This window comes from Plasmopara halstedii, assembly GCF_900000015.1.
Source record: "Plasmopara halstedii genome assembly, contig: Scaffold_614, whole genome shotgun sequence".
Taxonomy (NCBI): Eukaryota; Oomycota; class Peronosporomycetes; order Peronosporales; family Peronosporaceae; genus Plasmopara; species Plasmopara halstedii.
The window spans coordinates 3,159,389-3,180,192 of NW_020187532.1; the positions used below are offsets into that span (position 1 = coordinate 3,159,389).

Below are 20,804 nucleotides of genomic sequence, written 5' to 3' on the forward strand. Positions count from 1 at the left end.
TTTGAAACGATCGTATATTGAGCAAAGTGTGGCTGGAACGCATGGGCAATAAACCAGCTGGAAGCCAAAAATATCTAGGTGCCGCATGCGTCTTCTTGTAGAGTATTGATGTTTCATTAGCATACCTCTACCAGAAACTCGAAGAGCGTTTGTCATGGGCTTAAGGCTACGATAGTTTCTGTACAAGATAGCAATGACATTTTAGATCATCTGAACTAGGCGTCGGACGGTCTCTTTCGTACAACACTATTGAACTGGTCGACCAAACGGCAAAAACTGCATCGCAAATGGATTCTGTTCTTGCATCGTACTTTTGATACCCACCAGTGCAACAGAATCAAGATCTGCAAATAAAATCGTATGTCGTTTGGCCTGGCGCTGCAAAACTCGGTTAAAGGTGCCAAGTTCTTTTGCCTCTGTATCTCCAAGATTTCTGCAAGCAGCGAGTTTATGTTGTCATCATAACACATTAGATTTGATAGGTGTATGTATATTTTATGCTTTACCGCAACTCTCTGGTTATCGTCATACTCTGATCGATTTCAATGAAAAAAATTGCGAACGCCTGGTTACGACCCTCATATGTTATATTTTATTCTCGGAAGGTGGGACATAATGCACCTGATAGTGATTCGCTACAGATACAAAACAAATGCAATATTAAGGGAGTCTGAACATACTTTACAATTCCGTGGTGTGTACAAATATCTAGCCTCAAGCCGTGTAGCTAAGGAAGCTGAGTAGGCACCGGATGCATATAAGTAAGTTTTACTTTACTGTCGATGAAACAGCTTAGACTTTCTGATCCTTTTTCATTCTTGGTCGGGGCCTTGTGCCACAAGATGTTGCACGCTCTCAGGGCCAAGCAAGGACATCAGCTTATCAAGCCCGTCCTGCATGCTCTGGGGCAAAGAGGAAACTTCCTTCAGCCTCACAGAGGTCCGTCGAAACGACTCAGGTGTATATTGACTACAAGTGTTACCAAGTGCAGCGGGGCTGCCGTAACAAATTGCTTGAGGAATCGTACTTTAGGTCACTGGCCTTTCGTTCTTTACAAGAGCCAAGTACTAGTGCAGCGGATCGCAATCCGCTGCCTCTAAAAGTACTCAAAAGGCTAAACCAAGGCAAACGAACACTTCTGTTCAAAATCGAAACTGATTTATATTTTTATCCTAATTTTAAAAATTATCCTAAAAATACTGCCTATATATAGTAAAATCTAAATATGCATAGTTACTGGCTACCTAGCCACATACCGTATTCTTGTTTGGGTGCAGTCACATCATGCACATCTTGTGTGACACACACCCTATTACCAGGGTACGTGTAACCTCGTTACACATTTATTGCTTATCTTGCGTTCGTTACTCGATCAGAATTTAAAATGCAGGCATATAAATCTTGATCATAAATCACTGAAGCTGGGCAGATAGATCAATGAAATGTAATATTAAAACTAATACATTTTTGCAAAAAATAATTTTAAATTTGTTCATTTCAAGCTAGAAATAATACTAATATTATCATGAAATAGTCTGATCTATTTTCAAAGTGACCCATTTTGATCAAAGAAAGCTTAGATGCTCAATAATGGAAGCTGGGCATGAAAATTCCTCAAAACGCAGAGACAGACTGATGCACGTATTTATGAAAAAATCACTTTATCACCTTAGCTCGCTGACCACACCTTTGGAAATTCATACTGAGTTGTCACATCTCCCCGAAACTTCCGGCCAACAACACATAATTACACCAGCACAAACGTTGCACTCCTCTGACATCGTTCATCAATCTTATTTTATGACACGATTGAAAGCATATTTCGATGCGGCAGACAGCAAGACAAAAAGCGATCTTCAAAGCATTTATTTTGCCAAAATGCAGTCGATGACACAGAGTGAAAAGTCCAACAGCCCGCCCTCAACCAGAAAGTCGAGCACCTATATTGAAATAGCTACCTACATGGCTCTATGGGTAAAAGACAAAAAATTACCTTAAGCATTTGACGTGGATGATTTGTATATATTCCTGGAGAAATTAATTTTATATGGCTTTTCACGCGATGAGGTGGAATTAATATTCCTTACAGCTGGGTACGAAAACTCAAAAGTTCAAACAATTTTGGATTCATACAACAAACTCAAGGCGGAGTGGCCGATAGAGACTGCTATGAGTGTATTTATCTCACACATGGATCTCCCATCTCTTCACACCCTATCTCGTGCCATACTTGACGTCCGTGCTGCCAATGTTGTCGTGAGTAGAGAAATACTCAAGCGATTGAAACAATCCCCTGGTTATGACCCAAGTTCCATCCCACACGACTGGGAGTATCTTTTGACGCAGTGGATCAACCACTTCTACACTCGGGAGCGTGTGCATCTCATACTTCGACAGTCAGACTTGAAACCGAGAAATTTGCAGCAGGTTCTGGGATATTACGATCAAATTAAATCGACGTTGCAATAAACGCCGGATTTCCAATAATGCACAAGTTATCGAAGAAGCCGAATTAAAATACACTCAATCCATCGTTTATCAAATTTCTCGACTAGAAAATTCAAAATTAATCAGAGATAAGTGAATTGGGCTATTCAAGCACTGGATTTTTCTTAATTTTTCTCGTGAGCAGATAGAATTACATCTTCGATTAGCTATGCAAGACAAAGCAATTTCGAGTCTTTTGGACTTGTACGAAAAATTGTTTCAGTAGATCTTCGGCGCCCTTCGGATCCTCAGTAAATGGCATGCTAGTTCTGGCTCGTTGCATATGTTATAGCAAGTAGCGAAGGCGAGCAACCTACTACTCCATGAGCCTAATGGTTTAGAAATCTGTCTCAAGAGTTAAACATTGCCGCTTGGAATCTACACGACAAAAGTATTTGTGCTTTGCGTAAATTTAAAGTGCTCGGTTCTGCTACAACAAGTCTTCAAAACGGTAGCGGGCATGTGATTTCCGCATGGGTTAGCACTACTGATGAAACAAGGCCAAGAGGTGGTTACTGTTCGCCTGAGGGTATTCACCAGCTGCGAGAACGCGCAGGTGACACCACTCTGAAAAAGTGACAAACATGCGCTGGTACAAACCCCAACCGAGCTTTCTGTAGCAACACCGCTTCTATCTATCGCCCAGACCTTCTTTTGACAACACAGGAATACATCCCATCGAGACGTGAGCTTAGGTTCGCCATTGACCTATTTTACTCCAAGCTGAGCGGCACATCGTGCAAGCAATGACGGGACTTTCATGAGATAATCGTTTCAGCTCAATCAAATTGCACCCCTCGGTATTAATCATCGCGATCCGCCAAAAAGATTCGATACTCTCAATCAAGCTAGAATTTCATGACATGTAATGATTCATCTATGTATTCTCGAGCAGCAGATCATGCTACTCTCCCTCGGTATTTTCACGAGTGGCCTGCTGAATACGATGATTATGTGGATCAATAGTAACTTGCATTACTATCGGATGCATGAAGTACCGGCACTGTACGTCTAAATTGACTCGTTGGCTGCGAATTACCTTGTGGTATTTGTCATCATGTGGCCATTATTTCTGTGGCTTCTTTTGGTTCACGTTGGATAATCATGTATGCACTCTCGAGTCGAAGTTGTGTTGTTATTGTTTCGCGCTACCAGTTGCCTCACAATGATTTTTGCTGTTATTGTACTACTGAACGAAGTCTTTTCTCGTCGGTCTATGATAGCATTGGGAGTAATGGTCTACAGGTTATTGGGACTGCTCTACTCGTAGGTTGTACCTATTTTCAAGTGGTATCGTGCTAAACTGTGCGCAAAAGGCATTGTAACGTTTCTGTCTCATTTTATGCGAGAGTTACTGTTAAATACGTTACCTATAGAGTGGCTTGCCGATCCAAGCTTTACTGATAAAATAACTCCGTATTTGTCATTTTCATTGCCATTATCCAGAGCAGAGCAAATGAGGGTGCTGGAGCAATCGCCTCCCGAGTCGCAACTGATGATGACGAGTTGGGTCTTTTACCATTATTGCTGAGCTCAATTCAGAAAATAATACTTGTAAAAAGCATTGACTGTGATTTTGAAGTCGATGGAACGCAACTAAGTGACATAACGCTAGCAAAGCAGGAGAGTGAGGGAAATTTTCAAATGCAGCCCTTCACTATCTTGAGTCTCCATTCAACACAGGCTTTGATACTCATCGCCCTGATGTCGTACAAACATTTAAGTAGAAATTTCACGTGATCAATGACATCATGACGTCAAGGATGTGGAATCTCAGCAAGATCATTTTGGTTAAACTACCGACTGCAAGGATGTTACGTCGAACTGCCGCAATCTCAAGCGCTTTATTAGTGATGCAATTGCATGCTTTTAAAAATAGTCGTAGAGCTTTTGTTATCTTCGTTCACTTCATCGCTTCGGCATTGAGTTCGCACATTTCCTGCGACTTGTGCAATCCAACACAATCGACACAAAGGAAGCAGCAGTACGCAACGTCACGATCTTTTCATTCGCCGAATACCCTATCAAGCATAATGTGCTTGTGTGCACGCTACAAAATTCTTACACTTTCCAAGACATTTTTTTCTAAAGCATCAAGAAATCACGTTACCGTAAAGTATCAATGCAATAAATTGTAAAATGTCTGTAAATTGAAAAGAGTATTTATGCATTCCATCTTATGGAAAAAAATTGTCAACTTATAACAACTCGACTTAGACGACTGACAATCTACACGCTGCATAATTACAGCCTAGAATGGATAAGACTTTTCTAACACCTCGTAAAACAGTTTGTCTTGGATTGGCGGGTTTGCTCGCTTTTCGAGGCGGTGGAAATTTGACAGCGCTGCTCGAGCCTCGTCCGACAGCTGCTCCCACGTGATGAGATCTTGAAACTCACCAACACGTTTGGTGAGTTCAAGTCCATGCTTCTTCCGAATTCGACTTTCTGTCGACTTAACTTTTAAAGTCTTGTCGTGGATGAGATACTTGGACTTCAACGGTGCATATTTTTTGATTTCGTCGCCAAAACCAGACATCGATGCAGCGAGAATAGTCGAGTCATCCGGATCTGGGCTATCTGTCCAAATAACGACCCATAACCAAAAGTGGCGATGGCCGTCAACGAACCAGGCAGTAGAGTCAAGGGCCATCGGAAGGTACCACGTGTATAGCATCGCCCACTTGCCTTGGTACCAGTCGGAACGCGAGTAAATCTGGGAACCCCTAGGAGATCCTTCGCACGAAGGTCGAAAATAGTTTTTCCACTGCATTCCTTCACTTAAAGACCCATTCTCCTGCACTACAGGATATGGATGACATCCTTCGTCGACGTAAAGCCGCGGTTTGTACTTGATAGCAGATTCCTGAGAAATTGTAGTTGGCTTACGTTGATAAAACGGCTGCACTTCGTCGACATCCATGAGGGTGGGGCTGATCAAGACAGCCCCTGGCTTTTCTGGGTATACAGAGACATTAAGGTTGATCCAATGAGCTTTGACAAGGGAAGTGGCGAGGATAGTAATTCCTCCGAAAAAAATAGCACGAAGACCCATTGGGACGTTTGTGAATGGCGCGGCGTAATGAAAAGTGCTAGTGATCGAAAGCAGCTTATTCTCGTACTTCTAGAGAGTTTGAGCCACAGCTGATAAAGAACATTCTGCATCCGCATCTTTTGGACTGCACACCTGACTACAGCCTTTGGTATCAGAAGCATGTCAATAAAAAATGCGCGGTATCCTATTATCTAACACTGATATGGAACAGACGACAAAAAAAGAGTCGTCTTTGAAGACGACTCTTTTTTACTTTTTTACCCTATTAAAATATTTATTTTCTTGCATGAGTATGTATATTCGAATAGGGTTATAGATATTACAGTGGTTGTAAATATTTGTTTGTTCTAAGTAGTCAGGTATACAATCTTAACATGGTTACATTCCATTTTTTCTATTTGTATGAAAAGCATAAACAAATACCGATACAAGAAATCAAAAACTGACTTATTAGATATCTGCAGTTTATGGATACCATCCGCCGTACATTTGTGTGACATGCGGTGACGTGCCCATACAGAATCTTTTCTGGGTTCTCTCCGGATATCTCATGTGAGTGTTGTGAATATTCTAACATACCATTGAGTGAATCGCAAAAGTCCAGGAATGCAACTTCAATATTGCATGGTTCTTGTTGGCAGAAAAATCTACTACTTTTTGCAGGTACCAATAACTCAAGTTGCGGATTTTTTAGATTGTGGTAGCTTGATCTACGTATTGTTTACTTTTTTCTAGATAAGATCAATTGTCGTCATTTCCTTACTCCTACTTCTCTTGATCTTTTCTAATCAGAGTCCTATAAGATCGCTCGCACATTTTTTTATCTACTGACTCCCGTTCATACAAATGTGCTTTTTAAAATTGTAAACCTCCAACAGAGTCTCTGAAGTACCAAGTACTTAGTTTGCTTTGGTTGTAAGAAAACACATATTAGAAATTAAGTTTTCCTGTTTATAGTAGTAAACCCTCGTCATGTTCAAGGTGCACCCGCTTAAATCAAGGCTTTTAGTAAACTATAAAGGTCATGCGGCTTAGCGCATAGCTACTTCGTCACCAAATGTGTTTCAGCAAATGACGAGATGATTATCAAAAAAGAGCTGAGGGAAAGTATAGGCTAGGTTTTATTAATGTGGTGTTCGTGTACCTTCGCGTTGCCCTGACAATAAGTTGTAGCATGCCACAATGGAGACGACGCCAATTGATAAGGTGATGCATGCAGCGTACCGGCTAGGCGCACATGTGTCACATTGCTAAAACATTTCCCTGGCGTCGATTTATTTAAGCGCGTGGTTACACGCCTGCACCAAAATGCTTTTTTGCAAGGTTTGCAGTGACCCAGGGTTATATTGGGTGGTGTTTGATGATGATGATGTACAAATACTGTACGCGGCAAATGACGCCTATGTAGGCGACATGTTGGTGCGGAATTCCTATTCGGTGAGCGCAATGTATTGCTTGCTTAACATGTATGAGTCTATAAGCACATAATTGCGCAACATGTGAGCGTGTTTAAATCCTCGTCGCTCGTTGACATGCCTGCTGGCTTCGGCAGGAGGTTAAAATTTCAGCCGTATAGACTAGAATCTAGTCTCCCAAACGACCCGTTCGGTAGTACCGATGCAGTGTTCGTTGTAGACCGTCTGAACACGAAGGCTCATCTCGCTGCTGTCAGCACTGATGTGACAGCTGATTTTGCAGCCAACCGGTTAATCAACACAGTGTTTTCCCAAAATCTCTTGCCAGTGGTCATTGTATAGGGTAGAGGTCCACGCTTTACAGCAAAATTTTGGAAGTCACTATTCAAAATGCTCAGCACCAGATTGGATATGTCAACCGCTGACCTACAGCAAACAAGTGGTCAGACGAAACGCGTAAGTCACGCTATAGTCGAATTACTCCGACCACTTGCATGGGAGACCGCGATACACGACGACAACAAGCACTGCGATGTTCTTGGAGTTTATATCGTGCCATACTCCAAACTCATCAGCTAAAAATACAGTGGCTTCTTTTAGATCTCAACGCTAAGGTGTGTTAATGCTAAGCCCTCGGACAAGGATGACGTGATCAAAGGACCAGATCTCAACACTAAGGTGTGTTAATATTAAGCCCTCGGACAAGGATGGCGTGACCAAAGGACCAGGACGGTTTGTAAATGAGTATACTGAGCTCAGGATAGTCTGTGCCCAGAATAGTTCGCGAGTGGGTTGGCACGTAAGCATGCCTGTCATTGAACAGGATTGTAACGGGGTATAGACTGTAGTTACACTGCAACAGAGTTGCCGTGCACTTTGCTCAAAGAAAGCTTTGACTCCCAGAGTCTGCGTTAACAAATGCATATAGGACGGATTATCCGCTTTTTAGGAGCGAAACCAAAAGCCTTGGAAATAACTGACACTGTGCCATCTCAAAAGTCACATATTTAAATAGGTCCAATGTAAGCTCACACTTAATACATAAGTCTCACCATATATTGTAATTAGCATTTTCTGTCTTCTCAGACGTACGGGTAACAGCCCATGTGTACCTCATAGACCTCATTTATGGAGTTCCTAAATCTTCACAGATACTGATATCCGATGCTAAAAATATACGAAGTGTAACGCAATTTTGCGCAAGTCGTACGATATTGTATAATATGTACTTGAACTCAATGTGGTACGCAAGATTTGAGTAATTGGTCTACCGAATTCGATATAGACTACACCATCTATCTTCTAAAGACACTGCTCAAAAGTGATCGCTCCACGAGCAGCCACAATATCCCGAGATCTACTCCACTCGCTGCACTTTACCGCGCCAGCTCCGAAAGCACATTTATTTCTCAATTTGCCAGCTGCCCGACAAGTGGACCCAAGACCGCTCTCCCACTTTTAAACGGGCAAGAGCCAATGCTTCGCCCTCCCCCCGTCTACTCGGGTCGTGTTGAGCACCCGCTCCCAGCTTCCGAAGTTTGAGTCATTCTGACAGTTAAGCGTCTACAGTTTACTGTGGGCTTCTCCCTGTTGACCGACAAATAACCAAGTGCACTAAGGCATTCCTGAAAGGTATTGACTGGATTTGTTCCAGCTATATTGTAGTGCGATTTACTCATCCGAACGCTAGGCCGTACTGACGTGAGTCAACTAAAAGCTCAATTCAACCTGGAGTGGGAAAGAGCATATTGTTTAGGTTGCACTGACATTTGGTCCAGGAATCGAGGTACTTTTGTGAAGTGTTTGCTTAGGTTTTGTCCAACACTAGATTTGCAGCATTCGTTTATTTTACCGTTCTTACTAGGCTTAGACCTGCTCACCGCAGCTCTTCTACATTTTTGGGTAGATTGCAATCATCCGACCCCTTTCTGTAACTTTGTGAATCATGTCTGAACCTCATCGAGAAAAAAAGTGGCGTCAAACCTGGCAGAATGCTGAATCACGAGCCAAACTATCTCGGCCTACGGACGCTGTCTTCAAAAAGCCGAGGCTGCCTCACTGGCTCTTGCCCGCGATGCCCGTGACAAGCGGTGTGACGACTCGCAGGCGTTTCACAGCGAGTTTAACCCTAGTTGTGTATCCCGATGTGGATCCCAGCCCGTGCGCTAATAGCCATGTTTTCCGATACAGAATTTTTTACTTCTCTCGGCTCATCGACACAATCACTTTTGTGGTCGAATAGTCTAGAGCACTTGCGAGCCATCAAGCAATTCGTCACGCCGGTATGAGCTTTACATGTACCGACCGGGAGGTGGGAACAAATAAGGAAGTGAATCACTAACCATTTTGTGGGTGCACATTCAAAGTTCAAACGTGCTAAAAATACTACCACTGGTACTCTGCGGATCTTCAGCGACTTCCCGATGAAGTTTTCGATGGACTTGGTTTGCCCAAAAAAACAGGTGTACATCACACCGGCTCTCGTTGTAGGTGGGCTTCGCTCCTTCCGCCGTCGAGTTAACTTCATCCAATGAGCGCGCATCAGGCTTCTAAAGGGCTGGATAAGCGTACCCCGCCACGCCAGATCTAGTTTACTGGCAAGGCTTTTGGTGGTTCATTGCCTTTAATAGCGTCGTCCTTTTTTTCAGCAAGGAACTACGTGAAGAAGGTAAGTCCGCCCAACAGTCCAAGGAAGCACCATCAGGCTTAAACGCAGACGATACAACCAGTATACTGCCTGCTTTTGACGACCAAACACCAGTGACCGTTCTGCCATGGCCGACGACGCTGGGTCGGACGGTGAGTCACATAGTGGGGATCATTCTGACTCGGACACCGATCGTCGTACCACGATTGACGATATTGAAGCCACAATTGGGGCCCGACCCATAAGAAAATACCCAAATTTCAGGTCCGCTCCAGTCAAGCCACCGATATTTCGCCGACTCGAATTATGAAGTCAAAGCGAATGGTGTTTAGGGCCGTCGCGGATCCTGCGGTGGATCTGCGACGCCTTCCTATTCCCAAGAGAATTCTTCTCTAATTTCCACAATCAATTTTTATGAGTGGTTGACTGGAGGTTTGGATGGATCGATTTCGCCAGACCAAAATGTCATACTGTGGGACAAGGCGATTGAGCCGCCGCAGTCTTTGACTTCATTTGTGGCACTTACTGAAGTAAGTGAGGCTGTCTTAATGGGGCCGTCTACCGAGGCAATGTTGATCAACTCTCCCTTAAGGAGCTCTGCAAAGTCATTGACGAATATTGGAAACTTTAATCCAAATTGGTGATCCAGACATTTTGTTGTCGACCGTCCAACCTCAACATGGTGTTTACCGGGTCTTGCTTGATTCAAGCACGGATGAAGCTTTCCACCACCTTCGAACCAAGGGTTTTGGGCACGCCGTACTTCGAAAGCTAAGCACCTTACCTATCCGTCAACTGACGGCGGTTAAATGTTTGATCGGGTCTCCACACAATACCCTGACCAGTCTAATTATGACTATCAGACCGTGTCAGGGCAACTGTGTCCGGAGCAGTCCCAATTTTGGCTTAGGTTACGACCTGCCAAGGCTGATTTAGCTCTGTAAATTATTGCACCTGTTATCTATCTGAATTCTCTTAAATAATGTGCCGTCCATGAGAGGGCAGCATCGGTACAGCCACACCCAATGTGGCTACCCCGGGATAATTCGACTTGGCTGCCATCATCACGCTGCCCTTGATGGTCCGCATTTTGGTTGGGTCTCATCTCACTGCCCCTCGTGAGACTTAAAGGGTCTACGAGAACAGGCCACTAAAGTGGTATCGCCAGTTTCCTCTCATCTCTGATATGTAGTGGGCCCTATGGGGTTATTCTCTTAACGCGAATGGTCTAAATAACGTCACACAAGGCACCTGATATTTTCTCTAACATTTTTCACTTAGTGGGAATCCAAGAGGTAACGTTTACGGGTTAAAAAAGTCTGAAAAGGGCTAAACACTATTGGAGTACGGCTTCGCGGCTAAACTCCAGCTTTGATCACAAGATAATATGACCACATATACAGGGCAGGCTGGTGTCGATCTACTATTAACTCCATCTTGCCAAATCCGAGACCTTTGTGACATGACGTATCGGTGTGAGCTTTGTAGATCACTCATCTCGGTATCTACCCATTCAAGACGCTATAGACGCAACCGTTACTTATATTCCCCGGTCAAGTCAAGTTAAAAGTCCGACTTCATTACTACTTTATCCCACCATTTTGAGGACGATTGCCAGCAACTTCAACACTGTTTTTCCAGCAAGCTCGACACAGTGACCGCGATCGACTTCAAGGACAAAACAACCCCCCCTGAGTAGATGACTGCTTAAAAAAAGGTTGATGCTTGGCGACTTCCATACCCGGAACTTCAAGAGTTTACAGTGTGAGCTAGCGGACTCGTTCTGGGCTTCCAATTGGGAATCCAGAAATCCGGGATGCCGATTGGACGAACACAAGCAGATACCCATATTTTTCCGGGAGTTGTATTGAGCGAAATAAACGAGCAAAAGAGGTATTGAAAATATTTATTTTAAGGTGAATGAGCTCCAGCACTCGCAAGCCCAAAATTCTTCTGCTAGTGACCCGACGCAGCTTGCCACTGCCTAGGCCCATCTTGAAGAAAGACTGGACGAGCAAAACTACTACTCCTCGAAGCACAAATTTGCCTCCGACTTAGAAAACACTGAGCGTTGATCTAAATATTTCTTTCGACCGCCCCAAGTACTCCACAAGACACCCATTCCTGCGGATTCGGCCGGCGACTTGGAGTCAACTTGCACCGAATTTTCATCCTTCTAGTCTGGAGTATACTGCTCGCCTTCAAAAGAGTTTGGTCATGGACGACTCAAATGAGACCGTATCAATCTTGCCCGAATTCTTCAGGATACAACGGTGCGTCTCGCGCCAAAGGGTCAGGCTTACTTAGATAGCCCTTTTACGGCGTTTGAGTGTTGCTGGGCATGAACGCACACACTGCAGTTGTGAAGACTCCGGTGCCAGATAGCTTATCCGTAGAGTATTACAAAACGGACTTTCCTCTTTAAATTTGATTATTGAAGGTGGTCTATCCTGCTCGATTCGAACGCGGGAGAACGACTGAATTTCAACGGTAGTCTAAAAAGGATGATCGAAAACTTCCCGGTAAGTATCGTCCAATTTCACTACTCATTGTGGATGCCAGGCTAAATTTTATCCAACAGACTTGGCTTTTACTCGGCAAATTACTTCACTCGAATGAATACGGATTCGTCTCGGACCACAATATCTGCCACGTTCACCTGCGGTTTCAAGTACTGACCCATTTGTTTGCAAAAGGAGATATATCCTACTGGCGCGATTTTACTTGACTTTGCGGAAGCCTTTCATAGTGTCGTTTGAAATGTGCTGATTCACTTATGATTGGGTGACTCAATTCGACGCTGAATTTGGGCCCTTTTTTCAGGCCTACTGGTTTCCTTAATGTTCAACAAACAACCACTCGACCCATTTCAGCTGGGAGTCGGGTTCGCCAAGGTGATCTTCTCTCGCCGGCACTTTTTCGTAGTATTTATTGAGCCATTGCTGAACTATTTACAGGTCCACTTTCATGACTTTAGACTTCGTATCAGCTCACCAACTCACGCGGTGATCAGTTCTGCTGACAACTGTGCAGGGCTTCTCCGTGATTTAAGCCATACTAAAGTCTTCCTACAACTCGTATAAGATTTTGTGAGACCTCCGGTATGCGCCTAAACAAGGACAAATAGTGGTTCTTTAGAAGCCTTGGATTAACAAGACTGGACCTTTACGTCAAAGCCTTCACAATATAGGCGTCATTGTGGTAGGAAATACTGACTGCGCTAAGTTACTGGAAATATTATATGGCATAAGTCTCACCGACGCTGATTGCCTACAGCGCATTTTGACAGAGATGGAAACCCGGTGCTCATTTGACTTCATCGCGCAAGAACTTAAGTGGGCAAGTAGTCATTACTATTCTACCTGTTCTAAGGTATACCGCGAGCGTCTGTCATATTCCGGCAACAGGACTTCAAGACCTGCTATTAAGACTTATCTCGCGCTGCATGTGCAGAATTAAGACATCAAACGCGCTGCCCCGCGACTGGTGGCTCCATCCCTTGAGTCAAGGGTGCAGCGGCGCTGCCGTAGTTCTTTGCTGAGAGGAAGCTTACTTGGGTCACCGACCTTCCGTTCTATACCAGAACCAGCACGAGTGTAGCGGATCGCAATTCGCTACCTCCAAGAGTACTTAAAACTCTTATCCAAGGCAAGTACACTCATCCGCTAAAAATTAAACTGTATTTTTTTGTTTTATTTGCGGCAGAGCCGCCTATATCCAAAACCCTAAATTTTCCTTTAAGTAGTAAAACGTATAACTACTCGCAACCCCGCCACATAATGGCTTCTAGTTAAGGTAAAGCCACCCCATTGTGTGATTACACCAACTTGTGTAATCCAAACCTTTGTACGGTCACACCATCTTGTGTGACTCACCCCTGTATACCAGGGTACGTGTAACCCCGTTACACTCCCCCCCATCGAAATTGTGAATTCCCACAATTCACATTTAACTGTCGCCTTATACGAGGCTCGCGTATCTGAGAAACCGTTACGTCCCGAGAACCATCTTCAAACATTCTCCGCTCAATGAGCCCTGTGTCTATGGTTCCGAGAGCGCCTGCGGGCAGAGCTCTTCCTCGTCTTCTGCACGCGGTGCATCTCCGGACAGTATGCCCGTGGCTTCACGGTAAGAACATCCCAAGCCCTCGGCAACCGAGCGCCACACATCGCGCCCGCCGCAGGCGACGAATTTCCTTGTCGAGGATTTGAAAGAAGCCGACTACGAGATGAATAATTCTTTCCCAGCATGGGAAGACGAGGAGGGCGAGGTGCACCGACGGCGCGACGTGGGCCCTGCTTGAACCTTACCGGTAGTTCCCCGATTTTTCGACTTTCACGCTTAAAACCTGTCCATGTGTAAACATGATATGGTATTATTACCAATTGTCTGGACGAGGCACAGAAGCAGCAGTTGGAGGCTAGCTCTCATGCGCTCGTATCCACGTTCGGTCCTAGACCTTCGTGTGGAATACGGATCCCGCTACTGAAGCAAACACGCGATCACTCGATCGCAAGACCGGGTCACTGACCACTACACAAGTTGAGCTTGACCAGCAAATAATTTTTCAGGACTCGCTTCTTTGTGGATAGGTGCTGCGCTCGACTCGAGCTCCGAGAGGAGATGCTCCTGCACCCGCAATGCGGGCTGTTCCTGTGGTGCTCGCATCTGGCGAGACCGCTGCAGATGATGAGGTGCTCTTTGAGCAATGGGTGCAGCGGCATCGGAAACTTTCCTTACTGTTTCACTAACATTGGAGCCAAAAGAAAGAGGATGTGCGCGTAGAACGCCATCTTCGATTTGAGTTTGCCAAACTCAAGGCGGCCTACGTATTATCGCCCGGCGATACATGGAATAATCCATAACACTCCCGTGAGCTCTGTTATTTCTCACACGGGTGAGTCGACGACCACAGCTCAAGGCCATAGCTTGAGCTTAGCTCATGGCCCTTCGACTTCCCGGGCTACTACCAAGAAGCGCGGGCGGCGCACGACGACGTGGAGCATCATGATCTTTCTGGTTTTAAGCGTCCACGACGTCTGGGCAGTCTTGCCGAAGTAGCGCCTCAAACTCCCGCGAGCTCTCGGAATTTGTGTATTTCCGCCACTTCACAAGTTATTGGCTTAGTTATACCCTATCAACGACGTCGACCCACTATACGTTCCACGTGATAGTGGACGCCATTTTTCTCATCGAGAAGATTTGGCGTCGGACGGTGACATCCTAATCTATCGCCGTCCGGTGATTCGCGATGCTCTTAGAGCTTTGGAGGACAAAGTCCGTCGTCATCGGCACTTCGTCAAGCATCTTGCCGAGGTCACATACCGCTGTGTGGAGTACCTCGAGAACCTAGAGCTTTCTGTGCATCGACTGCCTCACGTTGAGGGCTATCGTGCTCCCTAGCTGTCGAGCAGACGAATACGTCACTTCGTGCGACGGTGGAGCGCCTGGCGCAGCTGGAGAAGAAATCGTTGCACTCCGTGCCCAAAACCAGTTGCTGATTCAGCTTCTGGGTGGCCATGCGCCTTTTGGCGCCGCCCTGGCTACAACGCTTTCGCGTTTACTTGCGGTACAGCTTGAGCAAGCCCACATAAAACATCGGATGGGTGCGCATCCTTCTCGGAAGGATTAGCGTACACGCAAGGTCCCGCTTGGCCACGATCTTAAAGGTTTGATAAACCGTGGAAGGAGCTTCGTCTAAATGACAGCAAAAACTGCATGTTTAGGAAGGTTTTAACAGTTAATAAAACCAGGTCTCCGACCTCAACGTTTTCGTCATTTTTTCTGCTTTTTCTGTCGCATATTCTTGCTCAAACGGTCGACAAAGACCACAACACCCGTGTTGTCCGCTGAGTCCCTCGGCAGGCCAAACACAAAGTCCATACTCATAAAGGCCAACACCCATAGGGTACCGATAAATTTGCCAGTGGCGTCACCGCATTCAAAGAGATTTTCACCCTTTGACATGTCCCACACGTGTGCACATATGTGCTCGTCCATTTGTACAGCTTGGGCCATCAGAAGTGGCAGCTCACAGAGCTATACGTCTTCAATCGACCGAGATGACCATGTCGTGGGCCTAACTGAGGATACGGTGTTTCAAATCCTCATCGTGAGGAACCACAATTCCTGGTGTATCCGTCAAATCGGTGCTATATCACAGCAGCCCGTAACTCAACTAAAATCGGTGTAACCGTGCGCGCAAACGCGCCGACAATTTCCTGTCCGATTTTTTATACCCCTTGCTCACGAGAGCCTGTAATAGCCCTACACACATACCATCATCACCGTCACTGACGACTTCACCGTCGTGATACAAGCAAGCTCATAATACGGTCTGCGTGACAACGCATCAGCCAAAGTACTCTTTCCTGGCTTATACTTCACCTCAAATTATATTTTTCGAAGAAGGAAAGCCACCTGGCCATCCTCTGCAAAAATTGAGGCGACAGAGTCGCAGTGCGTAGTGATGATCTGTGGAGATCATGAACGGCTTGAAGTTGATCAGGTGAGCCCTGAACTTGATAAGTGCATACATTATCGCAATTAATTCCTTGTCGTGAACTGGGTATTTTTTCTCCGCAGCATGAATCTGACGAGATTCGAACGCGATCACCCGATCGCACATCCCGGCGCCTGCTTGCATTAATGCACAGCCGATGGCAAGATCTGAAGCGTCACAGACGACACTACAAAGACAATCGGGGCCTGGCAACGCCAGTGTTGGTGCATGAATGAGGCTGTCTTTAACCTTGTCAAAAGCCTATGATGCTCGGTGTCCCAACACCATAGCCCGCATCTTTCTAAAAGGAGATTCGACAGTGGCCGTGCCATTTCCGCATAACTCGCGCTATATTTGTGCAAGTAGTTGGCGAGGTCGAGCCACTTGCGCAAGTCCTTTTGGTTTTTTGGAACCAGCCCTTGATCTTAGCGAGATTCGCTCGAAGGCCACGCTTCCCAAGGAAGCACCCTAGAGAGGGAATTTTTACAGCTTATTCGTGCGCATGCACTCGAGCACCGCTCTCGAATGGACGATGTTGTTTCCCTCCTCTGTCCTACCGTTCCCCACACGACTGTGATCGAAGATGTCGTCGAAGTATGTTTGTGCATACGCTCGGTGGGGCCTGAACAGCTGCGCCACAAGACAATTAAATGTTTCTGGTGCGTTTGACAGCCCTTGGAACGTCATCAGCCACTCCCAGAGCATCCCACTCGGAGTACTCACCGCTATCAACGGAATATCACTCGCTCTCATGATCAAGAGGTAGTACAATTTTACCAAGTCGAGTGCACTGTACTTTGTACAGCCAACTATATTGTTCTGAAGAACATCATATTAGAAATCGGCTTCTGTGCCGTAATGGTGGCGGCGTATAGCTTATTGTATGCGCGAACGATACGCCACTTGCCGTTCGGCTTCCGGGCACAAAACGTGGGTGTCGAATGGTGACGCTTGCTTTCACGCACCATTCCTCTGTCGTGCTTCGCACGAAAGAAGGCATCAATGACGTCACACTGCTCCTTGGGCAGGGGCCATCGGGGTGTTACGCAGTATTTGGTTCCCGGAACCACGTCGATTTCATGACAGACACCTCGGTCCGGAGGTAGGACCGACGGTGGGTCTTTGGAGACGACGTCTTGAAATTTCTTTACAAAAGAATAGTACAGAGTCGAGGGATCCTTTAGGATCGACGATCTACTTCTTGCGTCCAGCACTCTCTTAGTATCATCCAGGACAGCTTTATCCAGAAGCGACGACGAGTTGATCTCCTCTTCCGGTCGTATGATGACCACTTTGGCTTTGTCGCCTGCCTTCAAGGCACCGCCAAACTGCTCGAAGGACATCTCATCCAGGTCTAAAAGGTCATCCACCGCAGCCCAGGTGTGACGTCGCCATCTTCCTCCCCGTCATATCGTTGACGAGGGTGTGTAGCTGTGCCTATCGTCTACGGTAGACACACCCTGGGCCAGGGTAGACGACCTGCGTTTTGCAGATAATATACGGTGTCGCCGTTGCCTCCCCACAGAGATTTTATGTATCGACGAGAACAGTGGGAACACGCACTAAGCGTCTTCCAGTGTCCCCCACTTCCTGCTTCATCGGAGCCTTGATGTTATTAACAACATTTGACGAAGTTCTGCTAGTTTTGCAGTCTTCGTCCAGCCGTTCAACGAGCATCTGAAGGGTCGCCGCAAAATACCGCGGAAGGCATGCAGCATTTGCTTTGAAACGTGAGCACTGCTCAGTGGGTTACGCGCCACCCCACGTGCATCACTGGGGCCTTGCCCTCGATGCCTCGGCCCTTGGCCGATCATGCCACTCGTGGCATGCAGCGACCGTTCCGATACTTGAGCAGCACTCAGTGGGTAACGTGCCACTCCACGTTAAGCCCGCGAGCCACGCTCAGCAACTCGGATACTCCGCTTTCCAGCACGTTGACAGTGCTGGCGCCAGTAGCGCTTCTACTTCCTGCACAGGTGGGTTCATGACTCACCAAAGCTCCACCAGGAGACGTGCCCATAGCGTCCATAGCGCGCAAGGTCTTCGACCTCCAATAGATTCATGGCTCATGGTGTTTCAACCATGCCAAACCAAGGATTAGGTCATACCTTAAATCCAAGTCTAAGACAAAACAGCGCTGGGCAGACAAACTCCAGGCGCAGTGGAAGTTAATTAAGCGTGACATCATGTAGTTAACCAGCACCAGTATAGATGGACTCCATTCTGGTTGGTAGCCGTACGGTTTGCATATTGCAATACATTTGGCAAAACAGATATGTTTGGTACCAGTGTAAGCTAGTTTTCATAGAGACTGATGCTTGATTCACACCATTCCTTTTTGATACATGATTGTGCTTTCGCATCCTCCCTGACTACCTCAAAACCCTACCAACCCAGTATGTCACGGGACCCCCTCGACAGCGTAAAAACCTTTGGGCATTACCCAGTAAGAATGTAATGATTTTGTTGGTATTAAAAAGTAAGTTTTAATACCACAACAAGATTTAATTTTCTACTACTATATCATCAATTCTGGTTTAGATTTAATCCAGACGTGGATCCTGAGGATCTTGGAATAATCGCTGTCGTGTGAGTCGCGATCATAAAGCCTCTCGGAATCCCCAGTGCGTCGTTTATGTATAGAACCCAAACACTGCTGACTTGTTACCCTATATTTCCAACAATCTGGCACTTTTGATCGTCGCATCCAGATTTATTGAATTACTGGCGCCGTGCACACTTTTTTAATCTCCACAAATAGAACGCTATGGAGCATGTTTACTTGCCGTCGGACTAGGCTAAGCGCGCGTGTGTGGTGTAGTAATTTACTTCTCTATTACTCTACACGACAAGAATCAGACCTATATAGTGTGACGGTATAGCTAAGGTCCGAATTTGCTGCTGCTGGTTTATCATCTATACTAAAGTCTCGACAATATTTTCAACTGCTGCTGAGACCGATTCAAATACTGCAATGTGATTGCGTTCGGCCGTTTCCTGTAGATACGCGCGTGCTCGTGCGAGATCTTGAAATTCTCGGCCTGAAATCGTCACTCCTTCTTCAACCATGCAGCCTTCCTTAACAGGCTCAATTACGAGTATCATAGCATGATGGCTAGAAACAAGCTCAACAGCCTCTGTCATAGCAGCAATTGAGCGCAATTTTTTCGGTATCACAAACAGAATGAGCTCCGCCATGGCCTTTAATGATTCAACCTCTTGTAGGTGCTCAGTCATCGCTTGCACGTGCATCTCGGCAGTCGTCAATCCAAATTGTGAATAATCTGCATATGGCACATACAACGAGATGCCAGCCTTTTGCTGCAACGGGATTGCGACCTCTTTTCTCCAAGACGTTGAAGACAAGGTACCTCCTAAATAAACAAAACTATCCGTGAGATCACTACAGCCAAGTTGAGCCGTAATTGAACGCGTTGAAGACGATTCTCCAAACAAATCGCTATTTTCACTTCCGTCTGTGCTGCTCGTACTGCTATCCAAGTTATAAGATTTCAACAACATTGGAGAGAGTGAACGCAACGCCCCACGATATGATCGATGCCTTCCACAACAATCATTTAATACAATTGATGAGCGCTTTCGAAGACGTGACATTTCTGATCGAGACATTAGCATATCAGTCCGAGAGAGCCACTTGATGCATCCTTGAATTGCTGTTGCCACGTCCAAAAACAAACTGACACCTCTTTTAGATGCCAGGTCACGCAAAAATTGACGTGCACCGTTAAGATCTGCCAACTCTGTCTTTGACAAGAAAGTTCCAGCAATCTCTGTGTCATCTTTAATATCTTCGACCACGAGTATCACTTTTCTGCCTCGACAAATATACTCGACGGCTTCATTGATACAAACGATGGATCTTGTGAGACCGTCAATGACCATTAGCACGATTTGCGCCATCTCTTTGGCCTTCGCTTCGATATGAATGAGCTCCTCATACCACTCGTCGACTTGAGGATTAAAATAATTAACACGTGCCGCGTCTAGCATAGGAATGGCAATGTCGTGTCTCCAAGTTGTAGGATTGCATGATCCTCCAAGGAAGACGTCAAAATTGGCCAGGCGTTCCCATGAAAATGGCTCGAGACCTTTATTAATGCTTTGCGTCTTGCAAATCAGATGTGCTGCGACTGGCTTGTTATGAGCCACCGCGCTTAAAGCATGATCATTCCTGTACGTTCTGATCTTGGAACACGGGAGCATCATATGCGGCGAAGTGTAGGATCGGTGTTTTGTGAGGCATAAGGCATGCGCTGGGCGTCCTGTCGTCGCGGGCGGCGTCATTGGCACGAAGTCACAAAATAGTTTCTTTAGGCGCCTTTTAAAAGGCCTATCCTTTTTCCGACGTTGTGGTCAATATTGCTGCGTTCTATTCCAAAGAAAAATTGGTATAACGAGCGCTGAACCAGAATGATGTAGGGTTCCGACTACATAGCAACTAGACACAGCTATCCACCAAAAATAACATACTCACGGCTGAAATCAGTAAAACATGAGCCCATCTGGCCCCGCGATAAGCATCTGCTAGAAAAAATATCCAGCAGTTGTCGGGTAAAAGGCAGGTAGATACCGTTGGCTTTATGTGGCTGACTGTAGATTATTAGTTAAATACAAGTCATGCCAATTGTGAGTTGTGCTTATCGTAGCATTTAAGACACATTTTGATCACATGAAAGA

General features: G+C 45.7%; 8 protein-coding genes across 8 annotated transcripts; 4 read left to right on the forward strand and 4 right to left on the reverse strand.

Annotated features, from left to right (window-relative positions):
- Window positions 1-246: 246 nt before the first annotated feature.
- PHALS_12598 (uncharacterized protein) lies at window positions 247-529 on the reverse strand (the record flags this gene model as incomplete). Its single annotated transcript, XM_024728180.1, has 2 exons — window positions 247-433; window positions 507-529. 2 exons carry the CDS (start codon window positions 527-529, stop codon window positions 247-249), a joined length of 210 nt encoding a protein of 69 aa, XP_024578683.1.
- A 961-nt stretch (window positions 530-1,490) lies between these two features.
- PHALS_14611 (uncharacterized protein) lies at window positions 1,491-2,164 on the forward strand. Its single transcript, XM_024728182.2, has one exon. The coding sequence runs from the start codon at window positions 1,591-1,593 to the stop codon at window positions 1,996-1,998; it is 408 nt and encodes a 135-aa protein (XP_024578684.1). The 5' UTR covers window positions 1,491-1,590; the 3' UTR covers window positions 1,999-2,164.
- A 5-nt stretch (window positions 2,165-2,169) lies between these two features.
- On the forward strand, window positions 2,170-2,469 carry PHALS_12599 (uncharacterized protein; the record flags this gene model as incomplete). The annotated part of the gene is made up of 1 exon (XM_024728183.1): window positions 2,170-2,469. One exon carries the CDS (start codon window positions 2,170-2,172, stop codon window positions 2,467-2,469), a length of 300 nt encoding a protein of 99 aa, XP_024578685.1.
- Window positions 2,470-3,049: 580 nt separating this feature from the next.
- PHALS_14612 (uncharacterized protein) lies at window positions 3,050-4,740 on the forward strand. Its single transcript, XM_036407521.1, has one exon. It carries the CDS (start codon window positions 4,239-4,241, stop codon window positions 4,623-4,625), a length of 387 nt encoding a protein of 128 aa, XP_036263215.1. The 5' UTR covers window positions 3,050-4,238; the 3' UTR covers window positions 4,626-4,740.
- PHALS_12600 (NLP-like protein) lies at window positions 4,739-5,542 on the reverse strand (the record flags this gene model as incomplete). Its single annotated transcript, XM_024728185.1, has 1 exon — window positions 4,739-5,542. One exon carries the CDS (start codon window positions 5,540-5,542, stop codon window positions 4,739-4,741), a length of 804 nt encoding a protein of 267 aa, XP_024578687.1.
- Window positions 5,543-7,553: 2,011 nt separating this feature from the next.
- PHALS_12601 (uncharacterized protein) lies at window positions 7,554-7,773 on the reverse strand (the record flags this gene model as incomplete). Its single annotated transcript, XM_024728186.1, has 2 exons — window positions 7,554-7,566; window positions 7,619-7,773. The coding sequence occupies 2 exons, from the start codon at window positions 7,771-7,773 to the stop codon at window positions 7,554-7,556; spliced, it is 168 nt and encodes a 55-aa protein (XP_024578688.1).
- A 1,258-nt stretch (window positions 7,774-9,031) lies between these two features.
- On the forward strand, window positions 9,032-10,248 carry PHALS_12602 (uncharacterized protein; the record flags this gene model as incomplete). Its single annotated transcript, XM_024728187.1, has 5 exons — window positions 9,032-9,117; window positions 9,205-9,286; window positions 9,371-9,447; window positions 9,606-9,756; window positions 9,937-10,248. 5 exons carry the CDS (start codon window positions 9,032-9,034, stop codon window positions 10,246-10,248), a joined length of 708 nt encoding a protein of 235 aa, XP_024578689.1.
- An 8,774-nt stretch (window positions 10,249-19,022) lies between these two features.
- PHALS_12603 (uncharacterized protein) lies at window positions 19,023-20,411 on the reverse strand (the record flags this gene model as incomplete). Its single annotated transcript, XM_024728188.1, has 1 exon — window positions 19,023-20,411. One exon carries the CDS (start codon window positions 20,409-20,411, stop codon window positions 19,023-19,025), a length of 1,389 nt encoding a protein of 462 aa, XP_024578690.1.
- Window positions 20,412-20,804: the final 393 nt, after the last annotated feature.

Bases quoted from the DNA above. Each gene is read 5' to 3' on its own strand.
- PHALS_14611 (XM_024728182.2), top strand. From the start codon at position 1,591: ATGGAAGCTGGGCATGAAAATTCCTCAAAACGCAGAGACAGACTGATG.
- PHALS_14612 (XM_036407521.1), top strand. From the start codon at position 4,239: ATGACGTCAAGGATGTGGAATCTCAGCAAGATCATTTTGGTTAAACTA.